We start from the raw sequence: 25,427 nt of genomic DNA, 5'->3' as shown, positions 1-25,427 counted from the left end.
TCGCCCTGGCGCGTCCACCAAAAGCGGTCCGCCAAGCTCGGACCACCTCCAAGAAAGCGTCTGAAAGCTTCCGTTGCGCAAACTACACCTAGAGAATAGAAGGTGCCTTGATGCTGTTTCGACCTATGGATCCTCAGAATCTTTGAAGTAAATCATCTGGTTTGCACAATAAATTTGCGCATCTAAACTATGCTCAAGTCTACTTACGCCCCTCCTCCGCTGCCACCAGGGTGGACTGAGCACAAAGCACCATCAGGTTTGTATAATTGCAATGACTATCGATGGAAGATTTTTCTGACCAGTACTAGGGCACATATATTACTACAACTCTCAAACTAAACAATCGACATATACTAGGCCTCAGCTAGTTGCCGTCCAGCGTCAGCCGTCCACACCGACCGTTACCAATGCCCCATTTCTCACGCCCGATACTCTACCACCTTTTTCATCAACACCTTATGCACCCCATGGATACAATGTACAGCCGTATGGGGCTTCGGATCATGGACAAGCTCGTGGTGGTTTCCGGGGAGGAAAGTCGTACCATGACCGTCGCCGCAAAGGACCAGAGGACCGTCCAAAATCCAAACATGCCATTCCTGGATGCGAACCCTGGGTGCTGGTAAAAACAAAGCTTGGGAGGAGGTTTGTTCATAATACGGATACAAATGAGAGTTTTTGGAAGTTTCCAGCAGAGGTGATGAAGGGCGTGGTAGAGTATGACCGGCTAGAGCGAGAGAAGAAGGAGAAAAGTATGCACAAAGAAGAGGAGGAAGAAGAAGAAGAAGAAGAAGAAAGAGAAAGAGAAAAAGAGGTAGAAAAGGCCGAGACACGCAAACCTGTGGCTGACGCGGGTGGTGAGCGTGAAAACTTTGAAGACGCCATCTCTGGGAACTTTGAAGAGGACAGTGATGAGTACGAAGAAGTCGAAGTCACAGACAGCGAGGGTGAAGGAGAAAGCTATCCTTTGAAAAGAGCAAGGACTGGAAGTGAGAAAAACCAACAGGGGCTTGTCGAGTTCACTGAGGAGGACATTGAATACCAACTAGCAGCGATGGGGCAAGATTACGGGCTAGACCCTGGTGAATATGGAGAGCCCGGCGAAGAAGATTGGGAAGAAGGAGCAGAAGGCCTTCCACTCACACATGAAGACGCTGCAGCCCTATTTCGTGATCTTCTTGACGATTACAGCATCAACCCATTCTCAACATGGGAGAAAATCGTCGAAGAAGGCCGCATCATCGAGGACACCCGTTATACCGTACTACCAAATATGAAGGCACGCCGTGAGGTGTGGTCTGACTGGACTCGAGATCGAATCCAGGAAATAAGAGAGCGCAAAGAAATGCAGGAGAAACAAGATCCACGCATCAAATATCTTGCTTTCCTCCAGGACTACGCAACCCCGAAATTATATTGGCCAGAATTCAAGAGGAAATATAGAAAGGAACCGGCGATGAAGGATTCCCAGCTGTCAGATAAAGATCGAGAAAAGTTCTACCGCGATCTGGTCTCACGGATGAAATTGCCGGAAAGCACTCGAAAGTCCGACCTCTCCTCCCTTCTTAAATCGATCCAGCCGCATGAGCTGAACCGGGCTTCGAATTTGGAAGCACTTCCGCCAACCGTTATAACCGACCTTAGATTTATTGCTCTGTCACCCAAAGTGCGTGACCCACTAATAGAGGCATATATTTCGACATTACCGGCTGCGCTGGCAGAGAACATTACCCCAGAGCAGCGGGAAGAATTGGAGAGGAAGAAAGTAGAACGTGAAAAACGTGAAAAAGCCTTAGCAGCGCGCGAAAAACAAGTGCAGGATGACAAACGCAGGCAAAAGGGGGAGCTTGCTCGGGGCAGACATCTCCTGCAAGAGGGTGAGGCAGAAATCGAGCAGGCCATGAAGGTCGGGAAGGCAGGGCTTCGAAGCTATATAAAGCCCGAAGATGAATAGTTTACAAAGGAGGATTGAGTGTAGAATACACGCGCTATTCTAGCATTGAGCAATAATCAGAGATAATTTATTCTTTAAAATTGTCCAAGCGGTTCGTCTATCATATTTTGTATTGTACAAACAACCCTGTTTTCATAGCTATTAGGAAGTACATCTTTGGGTCGTTATATATTCTCATCAACAGTTGGTGCCGGGGCGGTTCTTGCATTTCGCCTAGGTAGAGTTAAGTAAGAGTACCATCTTGTGGTAAGCCAAAAATGAACAATCTGACTCATTAAGGGATAGTGAAACACTTTTCGCATGAGTTTGTTGTGTGGATTATTGGGTATCATTGTAAATAAGAAAAGCCCTTAACCTCCCCTGTATAAAATGACGCCTTGCCGTTCCCCGTCCAGGTCTCGCGACCAAATTAATATTACCTAAATCTCCAGTTGTCCCAGTCATCGTCAATATCGTCATCATCCTCGTCTTCTTCATCGTCTTTGTCATCGATTGTGCAATTGACTTCATTTCGGGGTTGTTCGCCAGGGCCGGCAGCGGCGGATAGACGTTCGTCCATTTGGAGTGGTTCGACGTCCTCTGTTGCACGTTTCATCCTGAGTTGCTCCCGCATTTGCTTGAGACGCTTTAATCGTTCCTCAAGTTGTTCCATTTCATCAAATTCTTCCTCCATAAATCGAGCCGCATCCTCCCTTTCGCCCTCCACCTCCGCTTCATGATTACGCCTTAGGGCTTCACTCTCTTTCTCTTGCAGCTCAGCGAGCTCTTCAGTAGATATGGGTGCAGCTGATATGGTTGCCGTCGCTATAACCGCAGCAGGCCTCTGTAGGGTACGGGTTGGTGCGACCACTTCACGCTGAAAAGCGGCCCACTCGTCCTCATCAACGGCTTGAGCGGCCGTGGTTGCTTCGCTTAGAGAGATTGTAGTGGCTTGGAATTGTTGTTCCGTTGTTGCGATTTCTTCCTCTGCGATGTTTGTGTCTGACGGAGATTTTTGTTTCGTAGTTTCCTGTGCTGTCGATTCAATATCTTCTCCCTCTGAGATAGCCTGTGCGCTTGGAGGTCGTATCTGGGCACTCGCTAGCAGCTGATCTGCATTGGCGTGCCTCACTTTTTTACGTGCCAACCCATCTGATGGATCTACCTTTCGTTTCTTTGTGACACGATTTGGCGTACTACTCCCTGTCTGGGGCGAGCCCCTGCGGGAAGCAAGCTCACTTCGTAGTAACGATCGAACATCTGACATGGCGAAAAAAGGAAAACTGTTGACTCAGGGGAATTAGAAGGACGAGTGAAAGACTGAAGGTGTTTAGCTCGAAGACTCTGTCGTAAAGATGTTGTAAATACCTGACCGTGAAAAATGCTGATGTGGGGATCGATCTGGAGAAGCCTTCGAACGGCTCCGAAAAATAACGCGACAGGGAGCCTGGATGCCTGGCGTATGCCAAGACTTCCCGCCGAGCCCCTATCACGTGCTCGATTACTCAGCAAGGAAGCGACACCAACTCCTCTTTCCCCTTGTCTTCCCACGAGCCATCAACTTGGCTATCTTCCATCATCTTCTGCATAACGCTCTGTGAGTCTAATCCATCTCACGCCATCTCAGTGACTGCTTGTCGCCGTCGCTGTCACCAGAGCCCTCTACGTTCGTCATAAAAGCCCAACAGCGTATAGCTGTGACGTGACCCCGCGCGCGCACAGCCCGACATTCGGCGCGACCGAGCGTGCAATAAGCCGTCAACAGCAGGCTTGGATTTGCATTTGTGGCCGCACTCTGCGTCTAAATAATACTTGGGATCTTTGGAAGAGTTTTGAGAAGATAAAGTAATACTTGTGTTAGCCGGACATCGGTGACACTCTCTGGCGGCGTCGTCTGTGTATTACTTTAGCGCTCTTTACCGTAGAACGAGATCTGGGTGGCGTGTGCAACTTTCTCAAAAGAAACGACTCAATTAACCTACACTACCGCCGTAGAAATTTGAATTTCTGATAGGTTATTATACTACCATCATGGCCGGTAAGCTAGAGTATACCGCCTTCCCGGGTCCAGCGCCAGAGAAGCCATGGATTTTCTGGCGATTGGAAAACAAATTTACAGCTTTAACGAATAGTCAGCTAACTGCAATACCAGACGAACCGCGACGCTCCGGTCGTTCAACCAAAGGTCAGCACAAGAATCTTGATATGATCAGCGAAACACCAGCGAAGAAGTCGAAAGTGAAAGCACAGGCGAAAGAAAAGCTCCCGAAACCCTCAGCGGAACCGACGCCTGCTCCGAGTGAAGAAGAAGAGATTATCAGATGCATATGTGGCGAATACGAAGAGGAGGAAGATGTTGAACGGGACATGATCTGTTGTGACAACTGTTCGGCTTGGCAACATAATGACTGTATGGGTTTGACATTCACCAAAGGAGAGGAGCCTGAGCAATACTTCTGTGAGCAGTGCAAACCTGCAAACCACCGGGTTTTGCTAGAGAAGATTTCCAACGGTGAAAGGCCATGGGAAGAGGCCGCGGAGCAGAGACGCAAGGATGCCGAGGAAAAGAAAACCTCCCGAAGGAAAAAAGGCAAGAAGGGTGGACGCAGAGGCAGACAGAGTGAGACTAAAACGGAGGCGAGCACACCGGCTCGTACTACAGCAACTACAAAATCCGCTACTCCTTCAGTTCCTGCTGCTATCTCTCCTGCCCCCGAGACGAATAGTCATATCCCTGACGAGCAATCCGCCAGCTCCCAGAAGCGAAAGTTTGCCGAACACCAGGAAGCCCCGGTAGCGGAAACTGTAAGTATCCACACTACCTCAATCTCTCGCGTCCATTCTCATTCTTACCGGAATTGTGTCAAGGGCCCCAAGTCGAAACAACAAAAAGTCTCGCCACCCGCTGAAGATGCAGCACCTCGGGTAAAACAGGAGCCGAACACGCAAGATTCCCAACAAATTTCTGTTGCAGATATTGCGACTGTGGAAGGGATCAGTTCTATCGACGATATTTCGAACGCAGCTCGTCGGAGTGCTGCCACTGCTCTGGTGAAACTATTTGTAGATCAAATTTCTGAGGCGCGGGCTAGAGGACCTTTCAAGTTGGTGCCAGGGAAGTCAGGGGAGGAAGTTGGACGGCAGCTCGGTCTCTCAATCGAGAATGCTATGTATCAGAATATATGCGGGGGATCTGGAGAGCCCACTGAGCCTTATAAGTTACAACTTCGGACGGTCCTGTTCAACGTAAAGAAGAACCCTTCTCTACGGGATCGTCTGCTCGTAGGTAGCCTACTCCCTGATGCCCTTTCTAAGATGAGTTCCCAAGATATGGCAAGTGAGGAACTACAGCAGAAAGATGCAGAGATCAAGCGAGAAGCCGACAGACAACACACTATCGTTCAGGACCAAGGCCCGCGGATTAGAAGAACTCACAAGGGAGAAGAGCTGGTTGAGGATGATCAGCAGAATGTTGCCAGCGAACCTGTCTTCTCTGCCGGTCCCCGTCGCAACGTCACCGATAATGACGGAAGTCCTACTGGACAGAGCCCAACGAGCCCAGGCAGAAACAACCTAGAACTTGATGGTACCGGAAAGGCATCTAAGTCACAAGAAGCGCGACCAGCCGATCGAACAACTCATGGTGAACCCTTTCCGCCACGAGGTCACTCTCCTGGCGCCCCCGGGCACGATCAAGTCTTCCCCGAAGTTTCAACCCACATCCGCGAACCAATACCTATCGGAAAGGTCCAGGCCGATGCAGAGATTGATCAACTACTGAAGGATGATGAGCCCGAGTCCCCTCCTTATTCGCCTAAGGACTACCACGATGAAGGCGCTATCTGGCATGGCAAAGTTGTCATGAACCCTATTTCCGAGTTTTTATCATTTGCAAAGCATGTGGGGGGTGCTGACCTGAGTGGAAGAATTCCATGGAGTCAACTTGTACCGTCGACCTTGTTGGTTGACGGGAGAATAGACATCCAACTGGCAAGCAACTACTTGTGCGGTTTACGGTTCAGCTCATCAACCGATGTCACAGTCATATCGATTAGCAGCCCTGACTCCCCTAAAGAGAAAGCAGGTTTTGATAAGCTCTTCAACTACTTTCTGGAGCGCAAGAGATATGGTGTTGTTGGCAAACACCCACTACCAGCTGTCAAGGACACCTATCTTATTCCGATCGAGGCAGGCTCGAGGAAGAAACCTGAGTTCATCGAGTTGTTGGAGAACAATACACTTGAGGATCCTACGACGGAGCGGATGCTCCTAGTAGTCTTTGCAGTTAAAACAGGCGAATCGAACCCCCCTTCGGCACAACCCCCATCACACCATTCAAGCCTGGAGCCTGCAGCTTCGGCGAGTCCACTGACTGTTGCCTCTGCCACTCCACAACAACCTCAATTTCTGACTCCGGGGCCGCGCACTGCCTCCCAGTACCCACAAACACCAACTCCTGCTTTCACGGGAATTCCCCAAGCACCAACGCCATATGGACAACAACAAGCACAACCTCCCCAGCAGGCTGCACAGTTTGCATCTTACCAGCCCCCCGCATCACAAAATCACACGCCTGTCACCGGTGTTGCAGCTGCTGCTCAGGTGCTGGGCGCTCAAGCGAACTCTCCTGCAATTCAACAGCTCCTCCAACAGGCACCAAATGCAGATGTCTCGCAGCTCGGTGTTGTTCGAGATATCCTCCTGCGACGACCTCAGGCTGCATCTGATTACCAGCTGTTGATGAATGAATTGTACCATGCTACTACAACCAACGGGCATTCTCCACAGCAGAACGCCAAATAAAGGCTGAGATATTGTTGTATATTACTCGGTTTTTTTTTTCTTCTTCTTCTTCTTCTTCTTCTTCTTCCTTCCACTCAGGGTTGGTCATTGTGGGTTCGGTGTCTTATATTCTGGTGCTCCCTTTCTTCAAGGGTAAAAAAGGGGCTTTTGAGTGATTATATGGGATATGTTTATTGTTAGCCACTAGTGAACTTTTGAACAATTTAGTCAGAGGCTATCTTATTTCTTCATTGAATGATAGCATTTAAGCGTTTTTCCTGCTACATATCATTATTGTTCTAGTGAAGTATCAAATGTTATTTTTAGGTTCCTGAGCTGTTTAATGTCCAAAAGCCCCTACTTAGGCAATTACTATGTTATAAATAAAGTAACAAGAGCCATAGTAAGCTCAGCAGGATCTCGAAGAATCATATTCTCTCCATGAATTTTCATTCATTATATTCCAGGCATTGTAGAAACAAAACGCCCGCGCTATGCAAATCCAGACCAACTATAGAGTGAAAAGTCTCATGAAAAAAAAAAAAAAGAATAACATAGGAAAACACCTATTATAATTACCAGCGGCCGCCCCGTTTCTTATATCCACCACCGCCATACCGAGGACCACGTCCGCCACCAGACCGTCCACCCCAGCCCCCATCCTCATCATCGTGGTGACGAACGGGTGGAGGTCGTCCCTTAAGCTCCTCACTTAGCTTTTTATACGTCTTTCGCATGTCGGAGTAACCCATGTGCATCTTTCCGAAGAAATGGTCGGCCAAGCGCCGGTCGTTATCGAGTCGGCTGAGGTAGGCACCGCAAACATCACAGACCTGTAGCTTCTGGTGACCAGACGGGCCAGAAGTATCTTGGAGGTTCTTGAGCTCACGCTCGCAGGTCTCTTTCTGGTGTTTCGCTGTGCGGATCTTGTGCAATTCATTGAGGGCTTGTGCGACGGATCCAGTTTCGCCGAGCACGGAGATTTCGAGGAGCCCAGTGTTGATAGTTTTCGCGAGGTCAGAGATTTGCTTAAGCTGTAGAAGCGGGGGCAAAATTAGTTTACTCTTATTTTTCAAGCTTCTGGTCAACTGAGAGAGGGGGCGGAGGTTTCTAGCCACTTACCAGATTATTCGTTTGGCGGATTTCATCCGGGGTCTTTTCCAATCGTCGCTGAGCACCATCAATCCTCCGGTCACAATCATCAATATATTTCTGCATATCACGCATGTAGTCATAGTCGAATCCCCATTTTGCTTTCTCTGCAGCGGAGGCAGTCTCGTACTCCGTCTTCAGTCCTTCGTTGTGCACCTTCGGGCAAGGACCAAGATCTTGCTTGGTATTTGTGAAGAGATCATGCGGGCAGGTTCCCACAAGATATGACCGGCAAACCTTGGCATCTGTGATGGAAAGCTGAGCGTTACGAGAGGGTGCGCCATAACCTACGAGTTGGTCCGCTGCAGAGAGGAGAATTCTGTTAGCTTGGAGTTGGGGCAAAATAGCTATAGGAGCGATGAACCTACCACCCATAAGCTGCTCTAGAAGCTTTCGTTGTTCTGCCGCCATAATTTGAGAATGCTAATCGAGGAACACTTCGAAGACGGGTCAATGGAGATGCTGGAGAGTCGATGTTGAGGTCATTCAATTGCGATGGTAGATGAAGATTTGGCGCTAGGCGCGGCTGCGCTTATTGGCTGCACTGGTGCCTTGGGGTAACTCTCCCCGTATTGTCCGTCCACTCCTTCAACTTTCTTTCGGCCCCTCTAGTCATGGCCTGGTGATTATTCTCAGGTGTAGGTTAATAGAGCTAGTCGCAGCTCAAGGGAAACGAATCGCCGGGTGCGATTAATCAATCTGCCCGCCTCTACCACGCAATCCCTCCACCGTGTCCCAGTCGCATTAGGACAATCGCAGAACGACTCTGTGCATGGCTTCTTCGCCTGTGAAAGAGACATAATATATTTATCAAGTTTTCGCTAGGGGACTTTCCTGGCAAGAATGACGCGATGATTCCCGTCTTTCTTTTTGCACTCATCCTCGTCGCCTTGTCCTCACTTGGCTCCGCGGCCGCAGACTACCACGAGAACCTCACCCTCCAACCACTTCCGCCATCTTCTCTATTAGCATCGTTCAATTTTCGAAGCAACACCACGCAGAAGTCCTTTGACAAGCGACATTTCCGATACTTTCCTCGTGCATTGGGCCAGATCTTGCAACATGCGAACACTCGCGAGCTTCATCTACGATTTACAACCGGAAGATGGGATGCCGAAAGTTGGGGATCGCGACCCTGGGATGGATTCAAGGAAGGGGGCACAGGAGTGGAACTTTGGGCGTGGATTGATGCTCCCAATGAAGAGATGTATGTACACGATGATCCTCTTTGAAGGGTTTCCTACTGACGTCTTTGTTCAGAGCATTTGCGAAATGGATTACCCTAACACAGTCGTTGTCAGGACTTTTCTGCGCGTCCTTGAATTTCATAGATTCAACGAAGACTACTCGACCAGTTGCTTCATTTGAACCCACTGGAGATCACCTTGTCAGCGATAATCTCCACCTCCTGCACGGAACACTTCCTGGAGAGGTGGTCTGTACAGAGAACCTGACCCCTTTCCTGAAGCTTCTACCCTGTAAAGGCAAGGCAGGAGTTGCAAGCTTACTTGATGGGCACAAGTTGTTTGATGCCGCCTGGCAAAGCATGTCGGTTGATGTGCGCCCGATCTGTCAGGGAGTAGACGAATGCCTGGTTGAAATTGACCAGACAGTGGATATTGCTCTGGACATTGACAGGTCGAAACGGCCAAGGGGTCAGTTTTGCCGCATTCGTATATTATCGCTGGGCGACTTGCTAATACCTCCTAGGTGACCAAATCCCACGACCAGTTCACACGGACCAGCTTGTTTGTGATACTTCCAAACCCTACCATTCATCAGACACATGCTACCCTCTCGAGAAGACCTCCGAAAAGGGTTGGAGTATCACAGAAATATTCGGCCGCACTATTAGTGGCTCTTGTCCCTTGACTGACGGGCAGGGTACCAGCGACGAGACTGTCTGCCTTCGTGTCTCCCCCGAACGAGAAGTACAACCCTCACAAGGCGTTGTGGAAACGAAGTCCTCTGATGGGTTCAATCGCTGCTTTACATTACAGCCATCTACGGAATTCGACCTGACGATCCTGGAACAGGAAGTTACCCACCCTGTACCTCTGGACGAGCCTGTTCTTCACGCGGAGAGGACGATTGTCGGACATGGGCAGGAAAGGGGTGGTATGCGGATCATATTTGAAAACCCCTCTGATAGCGAGCCGGTCGATTTCATCTACTTTGAAGCTCTCCCCTGGTTCCTACGGCCCTACATGCACACCCTTCAATCAACAATCACGGGGCGTGACGGAATCCGTCGACAGATCCCGACTTCGGAAATTATCAAGGAAGCGTTTTATCGCCCAGAAATTGACCGAGAGCGTGGTACACAGCTGGAACTCGCCCTATCTGTGCCGCCCGCTTCTACAGTCACGCTTACGTATGACTTTGAGAAAGCGATCCTCCGTTATACAGAATACCCCCCTGATGCCAATCGGGGTTTCAACGTTGCCCCCGCAGTGATCAAGATCGGGAGACATGATGATGCCCAGGCACAACCCATTTATATCCGCACGACTAGCCTTCTTCTGCCATTACCGACCCCCGACTTCAGTATGCCATATAATGTGATTATTCTTACCAGCACCGTTATCGCACTTGCCTTTGGAAGCATTTTCAACCTGCTGGTCCGACGCTTCGTGACTCTCGATGAGGCTGCCGCTCTGACGGCGCAGACCCTGAAAGGTCGGCTAACCGGTCAGATAGTCGCCCTACGTGATAGGATCCGTGGAAAGAATTCCAAGGTTGAGTGAACCCATTTATACTCGATATTCAAAGAAAACGCACATGTACATTATCAAGGTTGATCTGCTCGTGTCGAAGCATGGGATAGTCATGAATCATTCCTACTTAATAATTATCAAATATCACCAACAGCAGCGGTCGAAGCATGGGGTATGATTTATGTAGGTAGATGAATTTGGTTTCTGAAGAAATACAAAACGAATGGGATGTGAATTTTATCAAGCCATAACAAGAGGAATGGACTTGGTGGTATCCTCACAGACACAGCATTTTTGGGGGGGGAATAAACATGAACAATCTGCGTTAAATCATAAACATCCGGGGGGTAAGATATAGTTATAGGAATAGAAAAAGTAAGCCAGAACATCAAGCCAACTGTTAATGTCTACTCCGGCTGTGCTTCCACTTGTTCTGCCCATGTCGCCCCAGAGACCGGTGATAACGGCTTGGGGTTGAGATCATCAAGAGGAGGTACAGCTTTGTCTGGGACCTTGTCTTTCTTCCCTCCTCCAGGAAGAGAGGGGAATTCGGCTTCGTTATCAATACCGGGAGCAGAGGATGCAGTCTTGTTTCCGGAGATTTGGGGTGCCTCTGAGGGTCGATCGCTAGATGAGGCATCTCGGGGCCCACGCTGACCACCACGACCGCGTCCGCCTCTTCCACCTCGCCCACGACCACGGGGGCTGTGCGGTGGTGGTTCTTCGCCAACTTGAGATTCCCCTACGTCCCGTCTTCCATATCCAGAGACACCACCGTGCATTCCTCGACGGAACTGTTTGCCCCCGCGCCCACTGAACTGATCCTCTTGTTTGTCTGCATCCCACTCTCTTCCATTCAACGCTTCCAGCTTCCGTAGTCGGTTTCGCTCTCTCTCAGAGTCCATTATTTTACGATTCTGTCGTTCCTCGCGGCGCTTCTTCTCCGCAATCTTCTCGCGCTCTAAGAATGATGCCTGGTCTGCTTCAGCGCGGGCATGCGCGGCTGCTACCTTGGCTGCGTTCTCCCTGGCAGCGGCAATGCGCCGCGAAAGTTCTTCTTCCGTAAGTTTTGGCTGGCGATTTTCGTTAGTAGGAGTCCCCAGATTATAGCATGAGAAAAGAAAAGCGCAACCATACCTTTTTGATCCCTCCGGTTGCGCTCCTATCTCCACGAACAGCTGGCACCCGCGGGGCCTCTGGTCCAGCAGCAGCAGCAGCAGCAGCAGCAGCAGCCTCGTCCTTGTTCGACTGCTCTGTCTTCTCAACAGGAACCTCCGCTGGATTTTCCTCTCCATCACGGACCTCAGGCTCTGCATCAATATCACCGACCTTATTCTTAGGTGCATCTGTCCGTCTCGGGCCCGAATTGTGTGCGCCTCTCCCACCCCGGCCTCTTCCCTTCCCGCGTCCTCGTCGCTCACCACCCCGAGATCGCGGCGGGGTATCAGTGCGAGTAGGTGTTGTTTCCAGTTCCGTCGTAGTTGTCGCCGTAGCTGCCGGTGGTGTCACATGTTCCTCTTCCCCAGGTACTTGGGTCTCAGGCCGAGCTTGCTCCTCCGCAGCAACGGGGATGATCTCATCGTCAAATAAATCATCAGCGCCCCGGGTTTGCGCAAATTCGTCCATGTCGGCCATTTTCCTGCAACTTCTCTTGCTATCTGTATCTTTTCCCTTCTATATCCCAGCTGCAGTCGTGGCACGCGGCAGTTGAATGGAAATCTCTCCGATCGCGGGTGTTCGCCGGTGCTGGTCTCTTTTTAGTCTTTGCGACTTCGCGCTCACGCCCACAAGGCGCAGGGGCCGATGGGGCCAATAAAAGCGGTCTGTGAGAGCTCGAGGGGTAGTAGGTCGGGAGTGTATATAGATCAACGCTAAGCAAGCGGAGCTACTAACGTAATTTTGGACCTATCTGACTAGTAGAAGTCCGAGGGGCAGGGCTGGAAAACCTGTCAAGCGTCAGCTATCCATCTCTCCTTTTCCGCAGCTTAACTTTGAGCTTGATTAATGGTGCGCAGGCTGGGGCTCACTTTCAAACTGGTATATATACTGTATATAACCCCCAGGAAAGATAGTAGGATCTGAGAGACAGGCCTTGTTCTATCTATGTTGGATTCTAATCACGATGTGGACGCTTTAAAGCTGGGTTAGTTCTTTGTCGCCGCTGGGTATGTATGCTCGCGGTTGAAACAAATGCCAATAGCAATGACGCACCATTTGATAGGTTCTAATTGTCTATAGAATAACCCTTGACAGACTGCTGCTTCGTTCTGAGCTATGTTGCAAAAATCCTACTTCTTCCCTAACCTGGCAGCAAATTATTCGGGACAACCTACTTCCCTCCATCAGAACACCGCCCTTTTCTGCCAACACCCCAAAATGAGCATTTTCTCTTGTATACAGTAAGTGTCTTCTTTACATACGGGATTACACACTCTCAAACACACTGCCAAGAGGGGGCCCTGGACACATTCGTCCGAGGCCACCGACAGTGCTTGCGATAGTACTCAACAGGCGATCCGGTTCTGGTCAACTTGGCACCTTGAATGGTCTCTGGGGGAATGTACAGGAACGGAAAGTCTGGGTATTTCCCGCTTTATACGAATGCATGGGAGGGTGGGGTTTGGTTGTCATATCTTTTCTCCGCATTTGCAGAGAAATCTCCTGGCAGCTGCAGAGGGCCCGAGGGTTTGGTGTCTGGGTTTGATATCAGCGATATGCGGAGTATTGTAGGTATAACCCTTCCAGGCAGGCAAGAGTCTAACAGAGAAAACACTGCATGTTTTGGAAAGTAAATTGCCAACAGTGGGATGAAGAACCCAGGGAAACGAGAAAGAGCAAAAAGACCGAGATGCGGGCCGAGCCCCCAGGCCTTTTATTGCCGATAATAACTTCCGTTGGACAATTTAGGCAGTTGATTCAGTACTAACAAGTCATTAATGACGCCAGTGTATAGAAAGGGTTATTTCGACTGGAGTGATCGACATTCATGGATGCTGGGCATAGGATAAAACGAACCATTTTGCATAATAAAGACTTTGAAAAGGCCCTAATAACGTCAACTATAGTCAAATTAAAGCATGTTAAATAGTGGTCAAAGCCGGACTTGGCGAAGTAAACAAGGCTGAAAACATTGCGTATAATTAGAGAGAGAACACTTCAGTAAGGGAACTATTATGCAGGGGTACAAGTGAATAATAAATGCAAGTATTGGAAATAATAATATCATCACTTTATTTTTGTTGCTACATGCGCGCAACAAGTTAGCCCCCGATCTTGAAAGCCGTTAGATGGGGTTCTCATACCAATGCAAATAAGGAATAGAACCACAGCAATTCTAGGATTCTGGAGCCCGATGAGAGTTACAAGAAGCCCATATGTGATGCAGGTTAAGTACGGTCTGAAAAGTCCACTCAGGACAGTCGTCGCTTGATATTTAGCTGCCGCTTCATCAATCACTGTCTGCAAATTTGCCGCAGTTGCAGCTGTCTGGTCAAGAATTGCTTGGGAAATCCGCATGCTCATATGTAGATTCTCCTGAAGTCGGGACTGAGCTTCAGTGGTTTCGTATTGTTGCTGCTGGACTTTGTTCAGGTTGTCAAATCTCTGCTGAAAGCCCTCTAGAGAACTCCCAAAACTCCGCAGCCGCTGTTAAATTAGCAAGATCCAATCTATGCTGGAATACCACACACCTCGGATATACCGTCTTCTTGTTGTAGTATCTGTGCTACCATCACATATAGCCATTCCTAGTAATGTAAGCAAAGGATATCTATGGAGAAAATAAACTCACCAAAGAAGCATCAAAACTCCCCAGGTTCCGCGCAAACCGGGCCATATCGTCTTGAAGGATTGACTGGAGTTTCGATTCGAGGGATAGAACAAGCTCGTTGTGAGTCATGGCGTTTTGATGCTGAGCAAAGGCAATTTTTTCATTTCTTGATTGTGCCTCATCCTGAATGAACTGTAGGGTTTGTTGTAGCTGGCTGGCCTCTCTTGAAGAATTTTTGATGCCCTGAAGGAGCAGTCAAGCGGTGAATTTCATACACATACGGGGCTCAAACCTTCTCAAGAACAGTGACGTCAAATTGGAGACTCCCAAGAGCTGATACCATACGATCAATTATAGAGCCAAAGCGGTTTCCAGCCTCTTCAGCAGCCTTTATAAATGTATTTCTGAGCCCGGAGGCTGACTCCTCCATCTCACGCAGCATGTCCGTTCTTAAGAGCGTAGTTGCCTGCATGAAAGCCTTCTGTCTAGCAGATTCCTCAGCAGCCATCTGAAGTGCTTCATGCAAGCCATTATCAAGCTTGATGGAACTCTCTACAATGGACTTGTGGAGATTCAGAAGATCCTCTCTCTCATTCTCTGCTCTGGATGCTTGGCAGATTATCACAGCGTTTTGTCTGCTGTTACTATAAGACGTCCACCACTGAGGCCGTGACTCCAATGCTCTGAGGCAAGGCTGGAGTAGTTCCCTGGGTATAGGATCTGTATCGCCGGTCTTTGGCTTGTACTTAGCAGAGAATCTGAAGATACCTTTACTAGTCGTTGGTGAAATATTGACAGGGAGACAAGGAGGAGGTATCGATATTCCTGCTCCATCAATCTCACATATGGCTAGCCTTGCTGCATATAGAGAACGAACAGTCTCAAGCGCTAGGAATGTGGTAGACTCGAATGGGGTGTCCGGCTTTCGTCCAATGGATTGGCATGATGTAACAAGTTTCGAAGCAGCGATTCGATTACATGAGGGCGATGACTTCAAGGACTCCAGCAGCTGAATTGCTTCTGTAAATATCTCATCGTGCTTGTGAGCTTTTAGGTTCAGGAACGTGGTTAAGTCGACATCATCACTCGAGTTGTGAAGAGGATCCGAAATCACTTCAGCGCCATCAGCGAGACAACAGATATGATATATATATTTTACTCACCACTGATGGTTGCATCTGCATGACTACAGATAGGAAATAGAGAAGTATATAGGAGAATATATGAGAAAATTCTTATAGTTGACATCTTTGCGGTTGATCTAGATCCAAGTTTCTTTACTTCCTGCGTTAAAGTGATGGGTTGGGATAAAGGGTATAAGCGGAGTATGAGGAGAAGAGACAGCCTGATGCACTCAGGATACATATGAAGGAAAATAAGGATTAAAAAAGGATGAGAAGAAACTCTTAGGTGATAGTTGTTAAAAAAAAGAGAGGATGAAGGGACTCCCAGACGAAGTAGTTTGGGGATGGTGCAGGGAAACTCAGGTAAAATATATTCGTTGAACGGAATCAGGATCGAGGGTAGATAGAAAACCAACCATACAAATAGACCCAGACCTTCATTAATGTACTCTGCACCAAGATACAGCACCACAAATCCCCAATCCTTCGAGATTCAAATATAAAGAAGCGAAAAGTCCATCGCCTGGCCTGATCTATAAAAAAATACAGTCACGTGAACATAATCCACTAACCGTGTTTGGAGCGCGGCAGTGAGCAAAAAGTCCGCATCGGAGATCAAAAGTGCTTTCTCGAACACCAAACCACCATATCCACAATCATGACGAGTCTCTTACCACAAACCTGCTTTAGGCAGCTTGCACGGAACTCCTCGAGGCAAAGGGTTCCGGTTTTTCTGGCGCCTGAATTGGCTCGCGCCCAACAGACACAATGTTTCTCGACTACACCCCGGACACAATCTCGGATGGGAGGCGCCGCGATCTCAGTTCCCCCGGAGGTGTCACTGAAATTTATCGACCTGCCTCAAACACAGATCAGGGGTAAAGCGAAGGATCAACCAAAGGTTGCAATTGAAGTCAAAGGCCCATTGGGTAAGGAAATACATCCCCCCCCCCCTTCGAAATTTTGGTTGTCTGGTGACAGATGCTAATCCAGCTTCCGAATAACAGGAGAATTGACCCTCAACGTTCCACCCTTCGTCAATGTTGCACATGATGAATCTCTCCGAAAAGCTACACTATCAGTTGAAGATGCGACACTTACCCACCAGCGGGCCATGTGGGGTGGGTTATTATTTTTTTTTTTCTCTTCCCGTTGAATTGCACGGCGAATCCGGAAGCTGTGGCTGACCTTTTGGTGATATAGGAACTACCCGAGCTCACCTGCAAAACTCTATCCTCGGAGTGTCGGAAGGTCATATTTGTATTCTGAGTCTGGTTGGTGTCGGTTACAGAGCCAGTATCGAGTCCACGGCGACCACCGTCGAACCTGAATATCCCGGTCAGAATTTCGTCTCTCTGAAGGTTGGGTACTCGCATCCGATCGAACTGGGTGTTCCAGAGGGAGTCAAGGCCAGTACTCCCCAGCCTACGCGCATCCTTTTGGAGGGCACGGAAAAGCAAGTCGTTACACAGTTTGCGGCGAAGATTCGTGAGTGGCGGAAGCCTGAGCCCTACAAGGGCAAGGGTATCTTTGTCAACGGTGAGACAATCAGAATGAAGGCTAAGAAGATCCGGTAAACTGGATGTTTACATATTTGGGAGAGGGGAGATTGGTTATGGTTTTCTGTATATGTATATTCAAGCACTCTTCTTTCTGTTGGCGAGTGGTAGCTATTTCTATGTACTTTTAGACACATCCAGCGTGCGGGATTTGACCAAATGCACCCCAGCATTTATATTTATCATCCACACTAATAACCATCGTAAAACCCATTTAGAGCTTAAGGACCTTCTTAACGGCGCTGATAACCTCATCCTGAAGGGTCTTGGGAGCAGCGACCACTCCCTTGTTAACAGCCAAGGTCCTGCCCTTGCTGAAATCCAACCTCTGACCATAGATATCGGTCACTTGACCACCGGCCTCTCGGACAATCAGATCACCTGCAGCGTGATCCCAGATTTTCTCCTGGTAGTCCTTCTTCACGGGCAATCGCAAGTAGATATCACCGGCTCCCCGCGCAATCGAGCAGTATTTGGCCTGCGAATCCAGCCGCACGCTGGGGGCGGTAATTCCAAGCAGTTGAGCGACAGCAGCATTATCATCCTGAGCAGAGTGTCCAGCCTCGACTCCCTCGCAAAAGACGGCCTGGGAAATATGGGGAACTGGACGCATAGAAATCGGCCTACTTTCAGCAAGGGTCCCATTTCGCAAGGGCCTGCTGATCGAACCTTGACCCTTGATGGCCGAGAAAAGGACTCCGTTTCCGGCCCCGCTGTGCTGGTCGACGCCGATGGAAGCGGACATGGTAGCGGCATCATCAACGGGAAGATTGGGAGTGCCAATGGCCCCAACCTTGACATCACCATCCTCTAGTAGGCCAAGGCAGACTGCATACTGGCCACCGCGGAGGAACCCCTTAGTGCCATCGATGGGGTCCAAAGCCCAAATGCGACCCTTGGGGCCACCGGCGCTCTTTCCCTGGTCAATGATATCCAGCATTGCCTCCTCGCTTGGCAGAGAGCCTCCCAAAAGCTCATTGCTCTCAGCATCCTCCAGTTTGATGTCCTTGACCAATCTCCAAATCTCAGCACTCAGAGCCTTATCTTCGCGGAGGGAGCTCGCTTCTTCTTCGGCGACAATTTCGTCGTTAGGGAAGTTCTTGCGGATGGCCTGGATAATCAGGGCCTGGGCTCCGAAATCACCAATGGTTACAGGTGACTTGTCATCCTTCGAAACGGTGCCCTTGGCCTTCTCGTTGAACACCTTCTGCGTGAGGAGGGTCGCGCGCTGAACGGCAAGTTCAGCAATGTAGCGTTCGTGTTCGTAGGACATGTTGGCGAGGTGCGAGTATGCGTGGGTTGAAGGGGCTTGGTGGGGTAGGAAGAAATTAATATTATGGAAACGGTGTCGGGATTTTATGATAACGCTGATCCCCAACAGAAGAGTGGAGCAGAGCACCAGGCGGGAGAAAAGGGAGAGACGGGGCTGATTTTTGTGGCTAATCGAGGAACGATCTCCCGGATTCGTAGGCCAAAGACCCATTGACGCCCAGGCGGCGGGGGGGGGAGATGAGTTAGGTACGTGGGCGATTGCGACGAGTGAGGAGAGTTCTGGGAGGGAGGATACTGAACTTCACGCTAAGCGATCGATTCAATTTCAAGCCTCGACAAGTCCAAGTACCTGGGCGAATTCCAAGCTCTTCTGTAGATGAGGACTCCGCTCTTATGAGTGCATTTTGTATACAATTCCCCGTCTCGAATATCTGTTTCTACATTATCGCACATGATGTTCTTCACGTGCCCCGTAGGATTTATTCTGGCTCCCCGCCCTAAACCTCTTTGGGAAACGGGCGAGGGGCAGTCACGAGATTCCCTGTTTAATTATCATCGCATGACGGAGGAGGAGAAGCTGGAGATTCAAAAGACTCTTTTGAGTCTCTCACATCAATTATTTACAAGGCGTTATAAAGAGATCAAGGCGAGATATCGCAGATCAAATCCCATCTCCCCTCATTGTGACCTGACTTGGTGTGCCCATCATCAAGGGACCTCTCGAAGAAGCGACAACATCTTGGCTCCCCGAGCTGCGCCTACCACGTCAGCGGTTCCGTTGTAACAGCCGAAGGGGAAAGAAAGCGTTCGCCAGAGGCAGGGCACTCGCAGCAATTTCGTGCGAGACTAAGCCACTTACGCCCGGGAGCTATATCGGCAGGATCACCAGTCTATATCTCGATTTTCTTTTTTGGCCAGGCTACTATGCCCTTACGAAGATCTCACATTCTTTCCTAATATTGAAGCCATATCGAGGATCATCATCATGTTTCAGTCATCAGTGAGTCTTTTTTTTCTTAGTTCTCTATATATGTTGAGGGGTGTACTTGTAGTACGCGCTAGGCCGCTATATTCGAGCATAAGTGCCTCGCACGACGACATACTGGACCCTGGTCCCTGTGACAAGCTTCATCCTGATTGACCTCAATTCTACAGAAGCCATATTCGGCGGTCACCGTCCAAATCGAGGTCTTAACTGGTGAACAATATGAAGTCGAAGATTCGAGTGGAATTGTGGATCTCATCGAAGCCATTCGTATACAATCCAGTGGTCCCACAGAAGCCAGTCGCGCTCTTCGCAAGAAGCTGTTAGTCTCATACGATTCACCTGCTTGGTACATGAGGAGCCCTCTGACATTTGCGCAGTAAATATGGAAACCTCCACCGTCAGCTGAGAGCGCTTACAATCCTGGATTTTTTGATTCAAAACGCAGGAGATCGCTTCCTCCGGGAGTTTGCGGACGAGCCATTGCTGGAACGGTTGCGAATTGCCGCTACTGACTCGGTTTCCGACCCTTTGATAAAACAGAAGTGCAAGCAAATCTTTGGGCAATGGGCCGTTTCTTACAGAGACACTCCCGGCATGGAACGGGTAACTGCTCTCTACAAACAGCTGCCGAAACGAAAACAGCCGGCGACTCAGGCAAAGGCGAAGGTTTTGCGGGACAGTGGCACTTCATCGGAGCCTCCGATGGGACATACCGTGTCGGTGTCTGGCGGTAGCGGGCCAACTACTGTTCTCAGTAGTCCAAAACACAAACACTCGTCCAGCAAATCGTGGAAGAAGGAAAAGAAGGAGAAAAAGGTATATAACAAGGCGTTCAATTTTGAGAAGGAGAAGCCGGAGATGTTGCATACCCTGGCTTCCTCCTCTGTTGCCAGCACGAATCTTTTGAACGCTCTCAGGCTGGTCAACCGAGAAACACGCCGGGTGAGTGAAGATGTAGAAGTGCTCCACAGATTTGAGACGTGCAAGCAAATGCGCCGTCAGATTCTGCGTTATATCCAACATGTCGAGAGTGAAGAATACCTGGGTAGTCTTATTCACGCCAACGAGGAGCTGGTTACCGCGTTGATGGCGTTCGAGGTTTTGGATAAGAGCGTGGACTATGATAGTGATAGTGACCAGGATGTTCTTGAGAGCGGCTGGACTCCTGATCGCGATGGAAGAGACCTGAGTGAAACCTTTTCCGGAATATCCATCAATCCACCTAAGCCTCCCCGACCTCCTCGGCCGTTGAGTATTTCAGTACCTTCATCGTCAACTCGTCGGCCGACCTACAGCAGCGAAAGCGAGTCCGAATTTGAACCAGACGACGACGACGAGAACAACCCGTTCGGCGATAGGAATGCGATCGTGGCCCCCGCATTTGATCACTTCGAACCAACGATGTATGTCACTCCCCCGGCTAGTCTTGCTGCATCACATCTAATACCGTCTAGGAAAGAGGTTTAACCCGCGGCCCTTGATTTACCTTTCTGCTTTATGGCACTCGCCATTTATAGACCTGCATGACATGGGACCGAGGAATAATGGCTCTGAACGAAGTCTTTGCTTATTTCTCTCGGGCCCAATACTAGAATGAATGAACGGCTGTTTGAGATCATTTTAGTGTCCTGATCACTAAACCACTGTCCCTAAATCAGATACTTAGAACAATTTCTTCTAAATTAAATTTATTAGCAATTTCCCTCGCTGGACCATCCACTTTATAATCCAAATCTAGCACAAACGCTATACATCCATGTCTAACCACATCGGGAATTCAAGCTCCTGGCAACCTCAGGCAAGCTGTATATTAGTCAGCGCAACATCCATCACCTCCATAAACACTCACTCTCTCACTCACTCCCTCCCTTCACTTAACGCATACCGCAACCTACCTAAACACCCAATATGATTTCAAGTGACTGAAGATAAAAAGAACTCGAATTCGATATTATCTCGAAGCCCCCCACAAGGAAGAGACCCATACGATATTGATTTCAATATGCCTGACCCCCCTCCTCGAGAGGAGGAGCGTCAGCCACCACCACCACCACCACGAACACAATCCCGCTCACGCTCACGCTCACCACCTCGCCGGCCAAAAGCCCACGGTGGTTTCCGATGGAAGGAAAAGCGATCCGCAAACTACGATAATCATGAAGGAGAGAACCGCTTAGAGCGCGGGTACAGGAATCGGTCGCCGCGCAGAGGATATGACCGCGACCGCGACCGCGACCGTGATCGCGCACAAGATCGAGATCGAGATCGAGCCGACTACCGAGACCGGAACCGCAACCGAGATCGAGATAGGGATCGGGACTGGGGCCGCGACAGAGACCGGCGCGGACGAGACCACGATGAAGAACGACCTCGGGACCGCGACCGCGACCGCGACCGCAACCGCAGCGAGAAAAAAGAGAAGAACCCCCCCCCCACCAAGAAACCCGCGATGCCTGGCACCGGGGAAGAAATGATTATCGTGAACGTCAACGATCGTCTCGGTACAAAGGCCGCCATACCTTGCTTGCCGTCGGATACGATTCGGGATTTCAAGGCCCTGGTTGCGGCGCATATTGGTCGCGAGCCGCACGAGATTCTACTGAAGAGGCAGGGGGAGAGGCCCTTTAAAGATTTCATTACGCTGGGGGATTATAGTATTGGGAATGGTGTGCAGTTGGATTTGGAGGTTGGTACTGGAGATTGAGATTGCGTTGGTGTATTTTGTCCTGTCCTTGTATATGCGGGGGACTTTCGGTGATGTATCAGGGTTATTATTATTATTATTATGGCTTAGGTGCTTTTTTTTCTTTTATAATATCTAGTTCAAAAATATAGCGCCTGGGGTTTACTTCAGTTGTACGTAGTCTTTTCACTACTAAAGTAAGGCCTGAGGTCGTAAGTTGTACTATATATGTATGTAGCTGGAATCTCACTTTAGCAGACAGGGGGCTAAACGGTTGACCTGCCCACCTGTGATGCACATTTTACTCCTAATGTTGATTTGGGAAAATCAGTCCATGATTATTCAGTGTATTAGAATAGTATGCCCGACTGAGCCTGTCGCATATGGTACAAGTACAAACGTGCCCGTACACATGGGTTCCATATTGAGAGTATATGTTAGAAGAGAAAAAAAGTACCTGCGTTCCCGAGGAACCCACAAAGAAACGGGTTCTTTGCAATCTTCGTCCAAAGCAAACAGTTAAAGTAACCAAGAAATATAGTTCATAATGTCAACGCCAGCAAATATGGGTATTATGAATATAGCCAATCATGTCGTATCATTATCCAGAGGAAAAAAAGCATGGAAAGGGGAGAGGAAAGAAAGAAAGAAAGAAATGAGAACCAACGCCACACCACTTTCTACAGCACTTTTATCTTCATCCATTCGCTTGTTCCGACTCCAAGATTGAGTCCATTCAGGGACCACCACCGGCGAACTCGTTCTTCGGCACCAGACACAGGGTCAGCATCTTCGAGGGCTTCTTCGATGTCGCATGTCTTGAACTCGACACGTAGGCCACTTCGTCGCCACCACTCGAGAACGTTGTCATGTCCGTTCTTGGTTGGTCCGACCAGCACCTGACAGTCAAAAATCATCTTGGTACCCTTAAGCCTGTACCAAAAGTCCAGAACATGAACGTGGCCGTGTGTGCTGGCAATTCGGGCAACTGACTCGGCGTGCGTGTACGGGATACCTGATGCATCCCACCAAGCAAGGGAGGCTGTCCGGCCCGACTGCGCTGCAAGGAGGACTGACTTTCCGACTTTCAAGAGAAGGGGCCGGTATGCCGGAGCTTTATCGGCCGCACTCTTCCACCAGTCGAGAACGGCCACGCGGCCCTCGGCGCTAGCCGATTCAAGGGCCCTCTCGGTATACCGAAGTTCAAGGCCGGATGTCCGCCACCATTCTAGGACATTGATAAATCCGGCACGAGAAGCACCGTCCATCGCATCTGCGATGTATTCCTTATTTGGAAGGGCTGGCGCGTCCCTCCACCAAGTTAGAATTTTAGGGTTCCCATAAATTGCGGACGCACGATATGGGATGTTAGTCAGGCGGGATGTCGTCCACAGCAGATCGAGATGGTTTTCCGTGAGGTACGAGAGTATATCTGTTCGGGAGAACTTGAAAATGAGGTGACACGCAAGGTCGGACAAAGGTTTCCAGCGCGGTAAACTATCAATGCGCTTCTTAATAGCGGCAAATGAACCCCTAAGTATTGTATATTCCAGGGAAGCGGGGGTTGACATCTTAAGGAGGTGGCTTTGCCACTCTTTGGGAACTTGGAGATTCGTAGGGATGCCCACAGCTTTAGCAATCTCCCAGTCATGCAACTGGTCCTCGAAGATATTCAACCATAACTCCATAGGTAGAAGAGGGGATCCTTTCTCAAGCGCATTCGGTCCAAGCGTCATTTGAGAGGCCAGCGAAGTGATGTTTGCAGGGGAAGGTTTCTCTGACGAAACGACTACTTGTTGCGCTGGGGATTCAGTAGGATGAGCAAGGCTGGTTGTACCTTGGGATAGGGATAGAGATAATGTTCGCTCAATTGTTTCGTGTAGCTCTTTCAAGCCAGCCCAGGGTAACTGGATCAGCTCCTCGGGAGCACTGTACCTCCACAGGACAGGCGAGATGATGCTGATCCAAGGCCAAGACCGATGGACCTCCCGCAGCTGTCTCTCTGTGAGCGGGTGCTGCCATTCTGAAACTGTCATTCCTGGTATTAGGAGGACAGGTTTTTTCGACATCCAGCCGCGTAACAACGCCAGCGTCAGAGTGTTTGTTAGCCCCGATAGCATCGACCCTAGGGTTCCCGCGTCTACTGGAGCAACCAATAACATATCGGCCCATTCGCAAAGTTCTGCAGCCTTAGCCTTCAGCCAGTTCCGCGCGCTGGTTTCTTTCCCAAATGTTTTGCTGTCCACCGTGTCCATATAATGAGGAACCCTATTCGTACCGGAGAGCAGGGCGGATGGTTCGTCTGTGATCAGCCTGAGTTCGACCTCAGGATGTTGGGCCAAAGATGGGAGTACATTTTCGACAAACCCGCTGTCAGTTGAAATTAACAATCGTTTTCGGCGTCCCACGAATGGTTCCGGTTGCTTTGATTCTCGAGAGCAGATTCTGGGGCCTTTTGAGTTTCCGAGTACTCTTCCCCCCCTTTCCTCATCAATATCCATCGCACTAGATCGAACGTTTTTCACCACAACCGCGCTAATACCTATCGAGGTCGTCGTATTCTCAGCTCGAACGCCTACCGCCATCAACGATCACAGGAGCCGCTGAATATTCGCAAAACGAGGATATTGAGGCAGAAAAGAATAGTCGAGGTAGGGAAAACTCGAGAGTGCCTTAAAATGCGAGCAAGATAAATAGTGGAATAGTGACAAAAAACCATGCAGTGGCGGATAGTTAAAAGTGCTGTTTGTAGCGTCGTTGTAGAAAATAAAAGGGAAAGAAAGAGAAGGAAATGACAAAAAAACCGCGCAACCAGTGCAAATCGGATATAAACAAAGGTAAGGAAGGAAAAAAAAAAATTAAAACAAGTGACAACTTTGTTGGCCCACTCGATTACACTTCTTAGTATAGCGCGTAAGGACAGTCCGAATTGCAGCCCAAGACGTTCACCTCTAGCAAACCACAGGGTGCAGCGCACTCCATCCAAGGAACTGTGGCGCAGATCGACAGCGAACGGCGGTGGTCTCGACGCAGCTTGTATCAGAGCATCCAGTGGCCTGACTATGGGAGCTGGGGATTTGCAGGAAGCGGTGTGTTGGTAGTAACGACTTGTCACTTGCAGGGATAGACAACGGAGCTTGGGCTTAATCTGAATCCTCTGTGTTACCGGACTGGCGTCGCCACGAGTGCCCTCGCTGCTGGGACCACTCGGATTGTTTCAATGCAAGTAGTGGCTGTCGGGTAGCAGAAGATAAGAGACGGGATACCAGTCACTTAGTGAAGCCGATTAAGATGGTTAGAGAGTAGAGGAGGTGTAAAGGAAAGGAAAAGGATTATTTGAGTGAGGATACGGTTACTGACGGCGAAATCATTCCGTGCAATTCTTGTCTCGCCTGAGGTGTCGAACAGAATGCCGTGTCTCTGATTGGACAAAGCAGAACCCAATATT

General features: G+C 49.3%; 11 protein-coding genes across 11 annotated transcripts; 5 read left to right on the top strand and 6 right to left on the bottom strand.

Moving 5' to 3' along the window:
• Positions 1-81: 81 nt before the first annotated feature.
• On the top strand, positions 82-2,014 carry P175DRAFT_0513108 (FF domain protein). The gene is made up of 2 exons (XM_040898731.1): positions 82-256; positions 309-2,014. Exons 1-2 carry the CDS (start codon positions 190-192, stop codon positions 1,952-1,954), a joined length of 1,713 nt encoding a protein of 570 aa, XP_040755422.1. The 5' UTR covers positions 82-189; the 3' UTR covers positions 1,955-2,014.
• A 26-nt stretch (positions 2,015-2,040) lies between these two features.
• On the bottom strand, positions 2,041-3,338 carry P175DRAFT_0520013 (uncharacterized protein). The gene has a single exon (XM_040899134.1). The coding sequence runs from the start codon at positions 3,198-3,200 to the stop codon at positions 2,370-2,372; it is 831 nt and encodes a 276-aa protein (XP_040755421.1). The 5' UTR covers positions 3,201-3,338; the 3' UTR covers positions 2,041-2,369.
• A 626-nt stretch (positions 3,339-3,964) lies between these two features.
• Positions 3,965-6,736, top strand: P175DRAFT_0427570 (putative PHD finger domain protein; the record flags this gene model as incomplete). Its single annotated transcript, XM_040893248.1, has 2 exons — positions 3,965-4,738; positions 4,802-6,736. The coding sequence occupies 2 exons, from the start codon at positions 3,965-3,967 to the stop codon at positions 6,734-6,736; spliced, it is 2,709 nt and encodes a 902-aa protein (XP_040755420.1).
• Positions 6,737-7,236: 500 nt separating this feature from the next.
• P175DRAFT_0497147 (LUC7 domain-containing protein) lies at positions 7,237-8,330 on the bottom strand. Its single transcript, XM_040896215.1, has 3 exons — positions 8,236-8,330; positions 7,838-8,169; positions 7,237-7,749 (listed from the first exon to the last, which is right to left on the bottom strand). The coding sequence occupies exons 1-3, from the start codon at positions 8,276-8,278 to the stop codon at positions 7,291-7,293; spliced, it is 834 nt and encodes a 277-aa protein (XP_040755419.1). The 5' UTR covers positions 8,279-8,330; the 3' UTR covers positions 7,237-7,290.
• A 130-nt stretch (positions 8,331-8,460) lies between these two features.
• Positions 8,461-10,930, top strand: gpi16 (GPI-anchor transamidase subunit GPI16). Its single transcript, XM_040900478.1, has 3 exons — positions 8,461-9,074; positions 9,128-9,522; positions 9,578-10,930. Exons 1-3 carry the CDS (start codon positions 8,719-8,721, stop codon positions 10,612-10,614), a joined length of 1,788 nt encoding a protein of 595 aa, XP_040755418.1. The 5' UTR covers positions 8,461-8,718; the 3' UTR covers positions 10,615-10,930.
• P175DRAFT_0520009 (uncharacterized protein) lies at positions 10,681-12,334 on the bottom strand. The gene is made up of 2 exons (XM_040899133.1): positions 11,722-12,334; positions 10,681-11,657 (listed from the first exon to the last, which is right to left on the bottom strand). Exons 1-2 carry the CDS (start codon positions 12,217-12,219, stop codon positions 10,992-10,994), a joined length of 1,164 nt encoding a protein of 387 aa, XP_040755417.1. The 5' UTR covers positions 12,220-12,334; the 3' UTR covers positions 10,681-10,991.
• Positions 12,335-13,736: 1,402 nt separating this feature from the next.
• P175DRAFT_0449066 (putative nuclear membrane fusion protein Kar5) lies at positions 13,737-16,063 on the bottom strand. The gene is made up of 6 exons (XM_040894433.1): positions 15,517-16,063; positions 14,646-15,466; positions 14,375-14,596; positions 14,274-14,330; positions 13,887-14,229; positions 13,737-13,826 (listed from the first exon to the last, which is right to left on the bottom strand). Exons 1-6 carry the CDS (start codon positions 15,716-15,718, stop codon positions 13,810-13,812), a joined length of 1,662 nt encoding a protein of 553 aa, XP_040755416.1. The 5' UTR covers positions 15,719-16,063; the 3' UTR covers positions 13,737-13,809.
• Positions 16,064-16,101: 38 nt separating this feature from the next.
• Positions 16,102-17,211, top strand: P175DRAFT_0497142 (mitochondrial 54S ribosomal protein uL6m). The gene is made up of 3 exons (XM_040896214.1): positions 16,102-16,406; positions 16,485-16,598; positions 16,681-17,211. Exons 1-3 carry the CDS (start codon positions 16,136-16,138, stop codon positions 17,052-17,054), a joined length of 759 nt encoding a protein of 252 aa, XP_040755415.1. The 5' UTR covers positions 16,102-16,135; the 3' UTR covers positions 17,055-17,211.
• P175DRAFT_0497141 (3'(2'),5'-bisphosphate nucleotidase) lies at positions 17,022-18,690 on the bottom strand. Its single transcript, XM_040896213.1, has one exon. It carries the CDS (start codon positions 18,517-18,519, stop codon positions 17,251-17,253), a length of 1,269 nt encoding a protein of 422 aa, XP_040755414.1. The 5' UTR covers positions 18,520-18,690; the 3' UTR covers positions 17,022-17,250.
• A 211-nt stretch (positions 18,691-18,901) lies between these two features.
• Positions 18,902-22,264, top strand: P175DRAFT_0513101 (uncharacterized protein). The gene is made up of 4 exons (XM_040898730.1): positions 18,902-19,308; positions 19,464-19,615; positions 19,674-20,703; positions 21,323-22,264. The coding sequence occupies exons 1-4, from the start codon at positions 19,294-19,296 to the stop codon at positions 21,998-22,000; spliced, it is 1,875 nt and encodes a 624-aa protein (XP_040755413.1). The 5' UTR covers positions 18,902-19,293; the 3' UTR covers positions 22,001-22,264.
• A 395-nt stretch (positions 22,265-22,659) lies between these two features.
• On the bottom strand, positions 22,660-24,564 carry P175DRAFT_0428053 (uncharacterized protein; the record flags this gene model as incomplete). Its single annotated transcript, XM_040893284.1, has 1 exon — positions 22,660-24,564. The coding sequence occupies one exon, from the start codon at positions 24,562-24,564 to the stop codon at positions 22,660-22,662; it is 1,905 nt and encodes a 634-aa protein (XP_040755412.1).
• Positions 24,565-25,427: the final 863 nt, after the last annotated feature.

Source organism: Aspergillus ochraceoroseus, assembly GCF_002846915.1.
Source record: "Aspergillus ochraceoroseus IBT 24754 chromosome Unknown P175scaffold_1, whole genome shotgun sequence".
Classification (NCBI taxonomy): Eukaryota; Fungi; Ascomycota; class Eurotiomycetes; order Eurotiales; family Aspergillaceae; genus Aspergillus; species Aspergillus ochraceoroseus.
This window is presented reverse-complemented; position numbering and strand designations above follow the sequence as displayed.

Coding starts and splice junctions, on each gene's coding strand:
- P175DRAFT_0513108 (XM_040898731.1), top strand. CDS start 190: ATGCTCAAGTCTACTTACGCCCCTCCTCCGCTGCCACCAGGGTGGACT. Junction 257..308: donor TGAGCACAAAGCACCATCAG/GTTTGTATAATT, acceptor GACCAGTACTAG/GGCACATATATTACTACAAC.
- P175DRAFT_0520013 (XM_040899134.1), bottom strand. CDS start 3,200: ATGTCAGATGTTCGATCGTTACTACGAAGTGAGCTTGCTTCCCGCAGG.
- P175DRAFT_0497147 (XM_040896215.1), bottom strand. CDS start 8,278: ATGGCGGCAGAACAACGAAAGCTTCTAGAGCAGCTTATGGGTG. Junction 8,170..8,235: donor TCTAGAGCAGCTTATGGGTG/GTAGGTTCATCG, acceptor TCCTCTCTGCAG/CGGACCAACTCGTAGGTTAT. Junction 7,750..7,837: donor TCCGCCAAACGAATAATCTG/GTAAGTGGCTAG, acceptor CCGCTTCTACAG/CTTAAGCAAATCTCTGACCT.
- gpi16 (XM_040900478.1), top strand. CDS start 8,719: ATGATTCCCGTCTTTCTTTTTGCACTCATCCTCGTCGCCTTGTCCTCA. Junction 9,075..9,127: donor GATGCTCCCAATGAAGAGAT/GTATGTACACGA, acceptor GTCTTTGTTCAG/AGCATTTGCGAAATGGATTA. Junction 9,523..9,577: donor CAGGTCGAAACGGCCAAGGG/GTCAGTTTTGCC, acceptor AATACCTCCTAG/GTGACCAAATCCCACGACCA.
- P175DRAFT_0520009 (XM_040899133.1), bottom strand. CDS start 12,219: ATGGCCGACATGGACGAATTTGCGCAAACCCGGGGCGCTGATGATTTA. Junction 11,658..11,721: donor CAACCGGAGGGATCAAAAAG/GTATGGTTGCGC, acceptor GAAAATCGCCAG/CCAAAACTTACGGAAGAAGA.
- P175DRAFT_0449066 (XM_040894433.1), bottom strand. CDS start 15,718: ATGTATCCTGAGTGCATCAGGCTGTCTCTTCTCCTCATACTCCGCTTA. Junction 15,467..15,516: donor TGCAGATGCAACCATCAGTG/GTGAGTAAAATA, acceptor ATGGCGCTGAAG/TGATTTCGGATCCTCTTCAC. Junction 14,597..14,645: donor ACGTCACTGTTCTTGAGAAG/GTTTGAGCCCCG, acceptor CTGCTCCTTCAG/GGCATCAAAAATTCTTCAAG.
- P175DRAFT_0497142 (XM_040896214.1), top strand. CDS start 16,136: ATGACGAGTCTCTTACCACAAACCTGCTTTAGGCAGCTTGCACGGAAC. Junction 16,407..16,484: donor TGAAGTCAAAGGCCCATTGG/GTAAGGAAATAC, acceptor TCCGAATAACAG/GAGAATTGACCCTCAACGTT. Junction 16,599..16,680: donor CCACCAGCGGGCCATGTGGG/GTGGGTTATTAT, acceptor TTGGTGATATAG/GAACTACCCGAGCTCACCTG.
- P175DRAFT_0497141 (XM_040896213.1), bottom strand. CDS start 18,519: ATGGGTCTTTGGCCTACGAATCCGGGAGATCGTTCCTCGATTAGCCAC.
- P175DRAFT_0513101 (XM_040898730.1), top strand. Junction 19,616..19,673: donor CGCGCTCTTCGCAAGAAGCT/GTTAGTCTCATA, acceptor ACATTTGCGCAG/TAAATATGGAAACCTCCACC. Junction 20,704..21,322: donor ACTTCGAACCAACGATGTAT/GTCACTCCCCCG, acceptor CCTCCTCGAGAG/GAGGAGCGTCAGCCACCACC.